At 48.2% G+C, this 12,570-nt stretch overlaps 1 protein-coding gene across 1 annotated transcript; it reads left to right on the top strand.

Annotated features, from left to right (window-relative positions):
- The first annotated feature begins 5,724 nt into the window (after window positions 1–5,724).
- On the top strand, window positions 5,725–9,035 carry LOC101536174 (pulmonary surfactant-associated protein A-like). The gene is made up of 5 exons (XM_004583526.3): window positions 5,725–5,786; window positions 6,313–6,511; window positions 6,682–6,801; window positions 7,595–7,672; window positions 8,084–9,035. The coding sequence occupies exons 2-5, from the start codon at window positions 6,340–6,342 to the stop codon at window positions 8,458–8,460; spliced, it is 747 nt and encodes a 248-aa protein (XP_004583583.1). The 5' UTR covers window positions 5,725–5,786; window positions 6,313–6,339; the 3' UTR covers window positions 8,461–9,035.
- The last annotated feature ends 3,535 nt before the right edge of the window (window positions 9,036–12,570 follow it).

Genomic DNA, 12,570 nt, shown 5'->3' with positions numbered 1-12,570 from the left:
ACAGCTCCACAGGCCGCCGGCTTCCTGGAGGCAGCCATCAGGTTTTACAGGCGAAACAACTGTCGTGTTTGAAATCAATGTAGTCTTCTTAGACTTCCTGAAGGGATTCTCACTGCTCAGCCCAAGGAGCAGCAAAAACAGACTCGCTCTCTGACTTCACGCTATCAAGGCCCTTGCTTCCAAGAATGTTGCCCAGCTGTTGCTGTCCTGTCTCTACTTAGAACATTTCACTGATTATTGACCTTGACATAGTTCAAAAAGTTCCTGCCTGATGCCTGCTATATTTATTCACTTGTTTTTCAAAGACAGTAGCTACAAGGAGGAATTGGAACCTTAACACTATAAATCTTACTAAGTAGGCTTGATGGATGGGAAATTTTTGTAAAGTCAGATTTTACAGAGAGAAGGAGAGACGGAGAGAAAAATCTTCCATTCGCTGTTTCACTGCCCAAGTGGCCACAGTGGCTGGAGCTGAGCCGATCCGAAGCTAGGAGCCAGAAACTTCTGGATCTCCCACAATGTGCAGGGTCCCAAGGCTTTGGGCCAGCCTCTACTGCTTTCCCAGGCCACAAGCAGGGAGCTGTAAGGGAAATGGAGCAGCTGAGATATGAACCAGTGCCCATATGGGATCCCAGGCATGTGCAAAGCAAGGACTGTAGCCACTAGGCTATCACACCAGGCCCAATGTTTTTTTTGCTGCAAGACTATTCATGCTACATATTCATGTAGTTACATTAACACATGATCCAAGGCTTCCTGTATTCCTGCAACTCTGCCCTTGGCCTCAAATCCAACTTGTATAGCAAGAATGTAACGTTCTATTGGATGGAATTTTGAGATATTTGGGCTGGCTCCTTGGTCCTCCACTGCCTTTTCTTCTCCACTCGACTCTCCGCTGTGTGAATTCCCTCAAATCGAGACCCACTAGCTCTGTTATCTCATGTTCAGATAGGAACACTCTTGGAGATCAAGTCTGTTCCCTAGCAGCCAGTTACACCTCATTGCTCACTGTGCATGAGTCTGCTAGATGCTTGCTTGTTTTCTTTACTTCCTTTAAGATCTACTTACTTCTTTTTTTAAGATTTACTTTTATTGGGAAATCAGACATACACAGAGGAGGAGAGACAGAGAGGAAGACCTTCCATCCGATGATTCACTCTCCAAGCGGCTGCAAGAGCTGGAGCTGTGCTGATCCAAAGCCAGGAGCCCAGAGCCTTTTCTAGGTCTCCCACATGGATGTAGGGTCCCAAGGCTTTGGGCCATCCTCAACTTCTTTCCCAGGCCACAAGCAGGGAGCTGGATGGGAAGCAGGGCCACAAGGACAGGAACCAGCAGCCACATAGGATCCCTGGACGTGCAAGGTGAAGACTTTGGCCACTAGGCTACCGCACCAGGCCAAGGGATCATGTAATTTTAATACAGCATGTTAAAGTGCTATTTGCAGGCAGCCACTGTAGGACAGCTAATTAACCTAAAGGAAGGGTGGAAAGATTCCTTCAAACGCAGTATCACTGCAAGAACAGACAAGGAGAAATCTGCCAAGCAAAGGAAGGTAAGAAGCAAGAGTGATTCAGGCAGAGGTGTGAATAGCTCAGCCAAGCCATGAGCCGTGGACCATGGGCCCGATGTGAGTGCTTTGTGTATCGCAACCACAAGAGGTGTAGGGCAGTCTGGGATGGCACGGATAACAGCGCAGAGTTCAGAGACAGGAAGGCCTCTTTGGTTATTCTATGCCGATCAGGCTCATCTTAGAGATATTTTCTTTGCACAGATGTGATTAACACAGAGCACACTAGTCATTCATTCAAAGAATATTCTTCCAGGTAATAATGTATGAATTAGACACACACCTTTTTTTCTTTAAGATTTACTTATTGGAAAGTCAGATTTACAGAGAGAAAATGAGACAGAGAGAAAGATCTTTCATTCACTGGTTCACTCCCTGAGAGACCACAATGGCCAGAGCTGAGCCAATCTGAAGCCAGGATCCAGGAACTTCCTCCAGGTCTCCCATGCGGTGCAGGGTCCCAAGACTTTGGGCCATCCTCTACTGCTTTCCCAGGCCACAGGCAGGGAGCTGGACTGGAAGTGGAGTAGCTGGGATACGAACTGGTGCCCATATGGGATCCTGGCACATGCGAGGCAAGGACTTTAGCCATTAGGCTACTGCAGGACCTCGATCCTTCTTTAAAGAATGGTCTATGAGAGCTCTGTGCTCTGCCTCTCCACTGCTGGCCTGGCCTTCCATGGCTTCATCTCCTACCACCCAGCCGTTATTCCACCTGCTTCAGTGACCCTGGCCTCCTCGGCGTTCTGCCCACCTCCCCTGGTAGGCTCCACCTCAGGGCTTTCATTCTGCCCTCCTCTTTTGCAACCTCTTCTGTCTCTAAAAGCGTTTTCCCTTTAATCCAGCACTTCCTATCCCCATGCCACTTCCTCTATTTCATTTTCATGCACTAAATAGATGTTACCTTCTTAGACATTGTACCCCTCTCTTACTGCTCTATCTCCCTTCTCAGAATGCAAGTGAATATGGATAGGAAATCTTGTTAATTGATTTTGATTTTATGTACTTCACTGATGTAACTCCAGCGTGTAATACAGTGACTGGACGATAGAGGGCGCACAATAAACATTTGTTGGATGAATGGGAGGATGAACGGACAAACATGCAGACAGGGAGACAGAGGAGGAAAAGAAACATGAAAACTGGGAATACATGAAAGCAAGACATGAGTGCTGGAGTAAAAGGAGTCAAGATTCCAGAAAGAATAATCCATGCCATCGACAGCTGAGTGCATGAACAAAATGTGGCACAAACACAGCAACTTGGGCCCGGCAGCATGGCCTAGCGGCTAAAGTCTTCACTTTGAACACCCCGGGATCCCATATGGGCGCCGGTTCTAATCCCGGCAGCTCCACTTCCCATCCAGCTCCTGCTTATGGCCTGGGAAAGCAGTCGAGGACGACCCAATACTTTGGGATCCTACACCCGCGTGGGAGACCTGGAGGAGGTTCCTGATTCCCGGCTTCGGATCGGCTCAGCACCAGCCCTTGCGGCTACTTGGGGAGTGAATCATCAGACAGAAGATCTTCCTCTCTGTCTCTCCTCCTCTCTGTATATCTGACTTTGTAATTAAAAATAAATAAATCTTAAAAAAATAAATAAACACAGCAACTGAATATTGCTTGGGTTTACAAAGAAAGAAAATCCTGCCACAGGCTAAAGCAGAGAAGAACTTTGAGGACATTATGCTAAGTGAAACAAGCCAGTTACATATAAAAGACAAACATACCATTTCACTTACATGAAGTGTCTGGAGTAGTTAGATCCACAGACACAGAGAGTAGAATGATGGATAGCAAGGGTTGGGGGCTGGGGAGCTGTTACTCAGTGGATTAGTGTCTGTTCTGCAAGGCCAAAATGCTCTGAACATCTGATACTGGGAATGTACTTAACACTGCTCGTTATACACTTTAAAAGACTGCTCGAATGCAGGAGCGGGTTGGGCATTGTGGCACAGCAGCCAAGGCTTCGGGTACGTGCATCCCAGTTGGAAGTTCCTGTTTCAAGTCCCAGTTACTCCATGATTCCAACAGTTTCCTGTTAATGTGCCTGGGAGACAGCAAATGATGACCCAAGTACTCGACTCCCTGCCACCCCCGTGAGAGATTCAGATGGAATTCCTGGCTCGTGACTTCATCCCAGGCCTGGCTGCTGAAAGCATTTATAGAGTGAACCAATAGATGGAAGATATCTCCCCATCATTCTGATTTTCAAATAAATAATTTGGGGGAATATCAGGAGGGCTCTGAAGCAAATGTAGCATCTGTACAGGAGGGTCACTGGGAATAAAAATTGGAGAATGGGTACCATTTGGATATTACAGGATGACTAAGGGATACAATGGCAAGTCAGACACAGAGAAGTTGGTGAGAATAGAGACTACTAATGTGGAGGGAGAACATAGCCAGGGAAGTGAAGGTATGGCTCAGATACTGAACAAGGATATGCTTGTCGGAGTCAAGGATGGAGAAAGAAAAATAAGCAGAGATTGGATCTTTATGTTTTGTTGTCATAGTGGCTAACAAAATGACCGACACTAGGCAGGTGCATGATAGATGGTCAATGGATAATCTCGACACAGAAGCACAGTGCTTTGTAGGTTGATCCGAAGCCAGGAATTAGGAGCTTCTTCTGGGTCTCCCACATGTGTTGCCAGGTTCCAATGCTTTGGAACACACTCCACTGCTTTCTCAGGCCACAAGCAGGGAGCTGGACGGGAACAGAGCAGACATGAAACAAACTGACATCCTTATGGGATCCCAGCTAGTACAAGGCAAGGATTTGGCCACAGAGCCGTAGCACTAGGCCCTCAAATAAAATAATTCTTAAGAATCTATTCTAAATTTCTACTGCAACTCACCACACTTTTCTGTCTGTGTGGTGTGATAAGCTAAACCTCTACCCATTTGGGTGCAGGTTCAAGTCCTGGCTGCTCCATTTCCATTCCAACTCCCTGTTTATGGTGGAAGTTTAGCCTGCTGAGTCATTGTGTCAGCCCTGAGAACACTTAAAATGTACTCTCCCTGCTGTTTTCAAGGATATAATAATGGGTATTACTATTCTAATTGCAGTGCGACACCACAATTTAAATTATTTTAGCTCTGCCATAGTCCTAACATGGGAGCAATTATTCCCAGTTCCTCACCATTTTCAAAATTGTAGTCCTCCTGCCATTCCATACAAGTTATAGAATGCGCTTCTCAGGGTCTACAAAAGATCATTTTTGGATTTTGACAGGCGTTGGATTAAACCTGTCTATCAATTTGAGAACATTAGCATATTTATTGTGTTGGGTTTTTCCAGTCCATGAAGACACTATCTCTCCAGGTGTTTGGATTGTCTTTTGTACCTCTTCTCCATCCTTTGAGGTTTTTGGCATACACTCACGTTCTGTCAAGTTACGCCCCAATATTTTGGCATTTGACTTGGTAATATTGTTGTTGAATATTTAAAAACTAAAAAAAATTATTTGAGGGGCTAGCTCAATTGGCTAATCCTCTGCTTGCAAGCTCTGGCATCCCATGTGGGAGTCGGTTTGTGTCTCAGCTCCTCTACTTCCCGTCCATCTCCTACTTGTGGCATGAGCAGGCAGGTGGAGGATGGCCCAAGGCTTTGGGACTCTGCACCTGCAAAGGAGACCCTGGAAGAAGCCAGAAAGAAGCTCCTGGCTTCAGATCAGCTCAGCTCCAACTGTAGTAGCCGTTTGGGGAATGAACTAGGCAGATGGAAAATCTTGCCCTTCCCCCTTTCTTTCCCTGGAAGCCTGGGGTGCTGAGCCACACCCCAGGAGGCACAGTGTGTTACAGTTCAGCCAGGATTGCTGCCCTTGAGCCATAACCTCTGCCCTGTCTCACAGGCAAAGCGGGACCAAGCAGGCTCCTTGGCAGTGTGGCTGAGGGCTCTTGCTCTTCACTGTGGAGGGGCTTGCTGGGAGGAGAGTGGGAGAGACACCCCCTGCAGTTCCTCTTTGGCAGGTTCTGTGCTTCCTCTAAGGGTCCTTCAGCTGAGAGCTCTGTGGGGCAACCTAGAGCTGAGCAAACAAGAAGGCTATTTCCTGCTCCACCCTCCCCCCACCCACTCAGCAGAAGCCCTCCTGACAGGGGAAACCTGCAGGGGTAGGGAGCTCGCAAAGAGACCCACATACTATATAGGGGCCTGTCTGCCTTCCTTCTTGAGCTTGGAGGTAGACATCTGCATAGCCCAGGGGCTCTGTGTGCAGGTGAGTTTAAAAGCATCCGCTTGCTTTTGTACACTGCCTGGGGGCCAGCCAAGTAGCCACAGGCTGGGCTGAGAAGGAGAGCTTTTCATTGCTGACCACCTTTAGAGAAGGCTAGGCCATGGGCCCTGGTCATCTCTGTGCATTTCAGGTGACTGAGAGTAGGAGGGGCAGATGGAATGACTGGTGAAATGCATGCACCTCGTCTTTGCTGCTAATAGCCCAGGGAGGGGCGGGAGTTCAGAGCACAGGAGACCCAGCTAAGACCAGAGAATGAGGGAAGTGCCTTGATGCCACACGGCAAGGCACTAACAGAGAAGACTCCATGGGAACCCAGACCCCCAGTCTTCCAGAGCTCTGCACTCCTGTGCACCTGCTCAGGGATCACTCTGCCCTGTGCCAGAGGGATGAGGCAGCAGGCTGTGCTAAGCCTCCACATGATGCTGGTAATGTCCCTGGGGAGTCTGGGTCTTCGCAGCATTCTTGTCTGATCCCAGGCAAAGTCCATGCTACCTGGCCCTACCCTTAGGCAGAAGAAGCTACCAGAGAGGAGGCCATGTTGCTGTTCTCTTTGGCCCTCATCCTCATCTCGTTGGCGGTCTCTAACATCATGGGCGATGTGAACGATGTTTGCGTTGGAAGCCCGGGAATCCCAGGAGCTCCCGGGACCCATGGACTGCCTGGCAGAGACGGGAGGGATGGCGTCAAAGGAGACCCTGGGCCCCCAGGTATGGTATGGCAGACCCTGGCTGGACCCAATGTGGTTGGGACTTGGCGGAACTTCTTCAGGACCCTTAGGTTGAGATGTGCCACAAGTCCATTCCCAAGGTACCCAAGGGGGTGGGAAATGGGTTGATTTGGGTAGGGTCCCCATCACTGTGTCCCCTTTTTTCTGCAGGCCCTATGGGCCCCCCTGGAGGAATGCCAGGTCTCCCTGGGCGGGATGGGCTAATTGGAGCCCCTGGTGTTGCTGGCGAGCGTGGAGACAAAGGCGAGCCTGGTGAGAGAGGTCCTCCAGGTGAGTGGAGTAGTGGTGGTGATGCAGACACCATCATGGGCAGTGGTGACATGGTGCTCATGCTGTCAGTTCCATGGGGACTGTTGGGGACCTGTAAAAAAAAAAAAACACAGAGGGCTCCAGAGTGTAGTGTTCAACCTAAGCAGAGTGTGAGATGCAGGGGAGAGATCAGATATGCATGGGTAGTGTGGTCACAATTCAGGCGCTAACAGGTTAGAACAGGGCCCATGCATCACAACCACTGAGAAAACACAGGGTGGTGGGTATGGGGAGATGGACAGCCCTGGGAGACAGAGGAGGAGGCACTTCTTGCAGCAGAGGTGCTGGGGAATTCTGCAAGGTCCAGGGAGGCTTGCAGACTAGGGATGCTGGCAGAGCGTGTGATGAGGAGCCTTACCTGCAACAAGGAGCACTAATGCTTTGAATAGCAGTCAGGGTACCCAGGGAAAATGCAGAGACAGCCACATTTATCCTTAATAGAGGGGGAAGGGTGAGCACTGGGGACTTGCGTGTTAGCCAGAATGCCCCACAGAGCTGGGAAGGCAAAGCCCTTTAAGAGCTGCTGCAGGAAAGAAGGGTAAGATGATAGGAGCTTAGCAGGTACGGAAGTGTGAGTTGGGAGTTGTAGAATCCCTCCAGCTTTGGAGAGCCTTGTAAGTTGGGGGTCTGGACAGTAAATGGGTGGGGTTCCAGACTTGCAGAGGGCAAAGCCACTTCTTGGCAGCACATGGAGCTATTTGTAAGGCTTGTCTCTCATCCTGGTTGGGCCGGGGGAGGGGTGGTTTCTCCACAGGGCTTCCAGCTTACATGGATGAGGAGCTCCAAAGCACACTCCACGAACTCAGACAACAGATCCTGCAGTCGATGGGAGGTAAGGGGATCCCCCAAGTGTTTGTGTGTGTGGAGGGGGGCATCCCACATGCTCCCCTCATCCTCAGCACCAGCCTTTGGAAAAAAAGACCCAACTGAGAAATACAGTCATGGAGGTCTTGGTGGGTTGGATAAATGCTCCTTTCTCTTTCTTAACATTTTGTGCCCAGGAGAGACAGACATGTCCTAGGACAGCAAATTCGTACTTTTATTCACTCTTGGTTTTTGGCAATGATTGCTAAAGTGGATGAGTGGATGGGTAGCTGAAAGAGTAGAGATGGATTTAGGAAGAGGGAGGGAGGGAAGGCCAGAGAGAGGCAGAGATGAAGATGGGACTGGTGAGAATCGAATGGCAGAGAGCCCCAGGTAGGAAGAGGGACTCCATGGCTGACTTTGACTTCTTTCCTTTCAGTTCTCAGTTTGCAGGGGTCCATGCTGGCTGTGGGAGAGAAGATCTTCTCCACCAATGGGAAGTCAGTCAATTTTGATGCCGCTCAAGAGTTGTGTGCTCAAGCAGGTGGTCACATTGCTGTCCCAAGGAATGCAGAGGAGAACGAGGCCATCGCAAGTATTGTAAAGAACCGTAACACCTACGCCTACCTTGGCCTGGTTGAAGGCCCCAACCCTGGAGACTTCCACTACCTGGATGGGGACCCCGTGAACTACACCAACTGGTACACAGGGGAGCCCAGAGGTCAAGGCCGGGAAAACTGCGTGGAGATGTACACAGATGGGAAGTGGAATGACAAGAGCTGCCTGCAGTACCGGCTGGTCATCTGTGAGTTCTGATCAAGCATACACGTAGGCCACAAGATGCATAACACACTACCTTGCCTTTCAGCTTCCCTCCCTCCCAAGGATCCCCACGGCTATGAGATGCTGTAATTCCTTATCAATGAAATTGCTTTGTAGCTATTGGAGTTGGAGACCTCCTTAGCCACTCCGTTCCCCAGCTGGGCTCTGGCTGTTGCCCCTATGATCACTGATCAGTCTTGACACTCCCCTTGAACCCATTCTTAGAACATGAGGGTTTTCACTAACCTTGACCTCAGCACGAGGCAGAGTCATCCTCCTCCGTCCCCACCTTGTCCAGTTCCTTCTCTCACAGATGGCAGCTGGATGGAAGGAGCCTCTAAAGGCGCAGAGACTGCCTCCTTCCCTCCCCCTCGACTTGTCCACTGTGGCACACCCTCTGGCCAGTCTCAGCAAGACTTTGCAGTCGTGGTTGCTTTTGATTAGATGAGTAGACATACTTTTAGGAAAGCATGCATGCGGGGCTGTCTCTGGGGTCTCCCAGACATGTCTGGTCTCCAAGAAGTGCAGGGGGCGGTGAAGAGGTGGTCAACTTGACCCTGGTGACTGGCAGGTGCAATCCATTCCCCTGAGTCTTTGAGTGTCAACTCACTCCCTTGACCTACAAATAGCCAATCTAGGGGTGTGTGTGGGGGGGGGAAGAACTTGCTCTCTACCCCCACCCTAAAAGAGCCTGGGTGGCTTCCTGGTTGTGGACATATCCCACTTCACTTCAGAGCTGGGTGAGATGTTCACAACATACCACGCTACACCTCTGACTCTGCCCCTTATCTTTTTGTAAATTCATTCAATCTGACATTTCATCAAAATATAATGAGCACCAGGTCCTGTCTTGGAAGGATACCTGGAGATATTTGTCTTTCCTCAACCTATTTCTTCATCTACGTAATGAGGATAAAGTACTCGTTTTTCTTAAGTGATCACCATCCCTCTCTCTGCCATAAACACAGTTACAAAAAGAAACTTCTTGATGAGCACATCCTACATATCAACTACCTTTACAGGCATATCTGACACATCTTATTAAAAATCATTAAATCTTTTCACAATGCCATAGGTTCGGTATTGTTATTTTCCACCATTTAAAAACCACAAATAAGTTGAGACTTTGAGAAGTTCAATGTTCTGAGTGCTGTTAGGTCGAGCACTCATTCACATTTCCCAACCTTGATCCCTGGAGCTCACATTCATCACTACCCTCATCTGTCAACGTGAGCAACATCATACTTCCGAAATTTTATAAATCAAACTAACACTGGCTTTGAGTCCTGCTTTGCTGGAAACATTGAAAAGGCGAGCTGGTCTCCTTCCTCCAGTGTACAGAAAGATGGAGAACTAGAGACATGCTTGGAGGGATATTTGGGCAGGCGTTTTGATGGCTGGCACCAAGGCAATCCTGGGGCCACATCCACGGAGTGCATTAGTGGCAGTGACGGGATGCCTTCCCCCCCTGCTTAGCCACATGGAAGTGTTTCACTGCTCAGCAATGGGAAATACCATGCAGGGCTCCATCTCAGTCTTAGGTCGTCGTGACATGGGACCAGGTGGCACCCTCCAAGGACATGTGGGAATGGGCCAGCATCTCTTCTTGCTTGTGGAGGCATCACCTGTATATCCTGTCTCCAGAAAGATCCCCACTCCTCCTGAGATAAAACATTTAAAAATAAAGCGTGGAGGGGAGGGGACATATGACAGCTCAGTTGGGCTGATCCACCACCTTGCAGTGCTGGTTCATGTTCTGGCTGCTCCACTTCTCAACCAGCATCCTGCTAATGGCCTGGGAAAGCAGTGCAGGATGGCCCAAAGCCTTGGGATCCTGCACCCGCGTGGCAGCTCCTGGCTCCTGGTTTCGGGCCGCTTAGCTTGAAAGGCCTTTGCAACCGTTTGGGGAGTGATCCAGCAGATGGAAGATCATTCTCTTTCTCCTTTTTTTCTATAAATCTGCCTTTCCAATAAAAAATATTTAAACAAATAAGAATAAAACATGGTAGACAGAGAGAGAGAGGGAGACAGGGAGAGGGAGAAAGAGAGAGAGAGAGAAAGACAGAGAACAATTTTACCAGTAGATCAACTCCCCAGGTACTCACAGTGAGCAGGACTGGCTTGTGCCCACCTGAGCCGAAGCTGGGGGCCAGCCACTGAGTCAAGGTTTTGCAGATGACTGCCAGTCAAGCTCTCCCTACTACCTCCAAGAGTCTGCATTATCAGGCAACTAGGGGGAACCAGAGGTGGGCATTACATCCAGGCACTCCAATATTAGGTGTGGGCATCTTAACCTCTGGGCCAAAGCATCCAATTCCTATACATCATGACTCATGATACATTCATTTGGGACAACTTAGACAATTCCAAATGGTCTTTTGGCATATTTTTCTAAGTCTCAGATATATTGGCATGGAGTCCACTTTACATAACATGATTTTATAGTGTTAGTTCCATCTATAGTTGTGTAATGCCCCCTTTTCCTTTCTGATGTTTATTCCTTACACATTTTAGACTTCGTGTTGCTATTACATCAGCAACCACATGCCCCCCTCTAAGGTGCTTGCCACCACAGTTTGATGACTCTCTCTGGGTCCTCTAGTTTGCTGAGTTTTCCAGTCTCAGCAGAGGTTGCTGGGATACAGCTGCAGGGTCCCGGCTGCCGGCTCTCCGGCGAGCTTGTGACTACCCCTGATTGTGTCATCATCCTAATGTTAGTGGTTACCATGGACACCATCCACCACCCCCTTCCTCGATCAGGAAGCAAACAGAAGAGGCCTTGGTGTGCTCTTGAAAAACTGGCGCTCCCTTGCTATCTGCTCCAGTTGCATGACTAGTCTGGAATCAAAGGGGGTGGGTGTTTATTCTACACCCTGTCATGGGCACCTTTGAAAAGCACTTTGGCAATGGGCATGGTTGCATAACTGCATAAGAAGGAAGAAGTCAAAAATAGAAATGACTCAAACGACCACAGTCATATTGGCTCAATTTATGTTTTCTTGCAAAAAACCAGGAGTTTTTTTAAAATTACTAGCTGTATAGTTATTTCCTTATTCTAATTCACTCATCGAATAACTATTTCTTAATTACGGCATCTCTCTTCACTTTTTAAAAAAGATGTATTCATTTATTTGAAAGGCAGAATGACAAATAGAGAGGGAGAAAGACACAGAGATACTCTGTCTACTGGCTCACTCCTCAGATAGCCAAAATGGCCAGGGCTGAAGCTAGGAACACCAACCAGGTCTCCTGCAGGGGTGGCAGGAACCCAAGCACTTGGATCATCTTCTGCTTTCCCAGGCATGTTAGCAGGAAGCTGGGTTGGAAGTGGAGCAGTCGAGACTCAAAGTTCCACTCTGATATAGCGTACTAGCATTGCGAGCAGCTGCATATCCCATTGTGCCACAATGTAGATCCCAATGGTAGCATATTTAATATATATACACACACATATACATACATATATGTATGTATATAGATATACACATACATATATAAAAAATACAATCATCTCTCAGTGTCATTGGAGGATCAGTCTCACTACACCCTGTGCTCTTATCTCTTATGCACGGTGATGTACTGTGCATACCTGCTATACCCATCCTCTCAAATACTGTAAACCATTCGTAGGTTACTTATAGCACACAAGACAATAGAGACGCCTCATAATTGTTGTTACACTGTACTGTTCAGGGAATAATGGTAAGGAAAAAGTCTATACATATTCAGTGTACATACAATCATCGTAGTCCTGACTGTGCTCCTAATTTTGATTTGCGCCTGATTGTAAACTCCTGGATATGGAGAGCCAACTGTATATTAATTTGCCAGGAGTGTGCCATCCAGTTTCTGAGGTGTGTTCTTTTTGTCAACTCTCCACTTCTTTCCAATTGCACGTGGTCACTTTTACAAGGTGAACTCACATCTCTGCAAACTCCCTTGGACAGAATCCTGGAGTGTCTGGGTGAAGAGTAAGATTCGTTATGACTTTCACATGCTGCTGTGCATGAGGCCATGATGAGCTGGGACATTCGGAAAAGAATTGTTCACCTTGGCATAAATAGCAACAACAACAATTATGATGATGGTGATGATGATGATGAC

The sequence above is a fragment of the Ochotona princeps genome, chromosome 13, assembly GCF_030435755.1.
Source record: "Ochotona princeps isolate mOchPri1 chromosome 13, mOchPri1.hap1, whole genome shotgun sequence".
In the NCBI taxonomy this organism is placed as follows: Eukaryota; Metazoa; Chordata; class Mammalia; order Lagomorpha; family Ochotonidae; genus Ochotona; species Ochotona princeps.
Note: the sequence above shows the minus strand (reverse complement) of the source record. Positions and strands in the feature narration are given on the sequence as shown.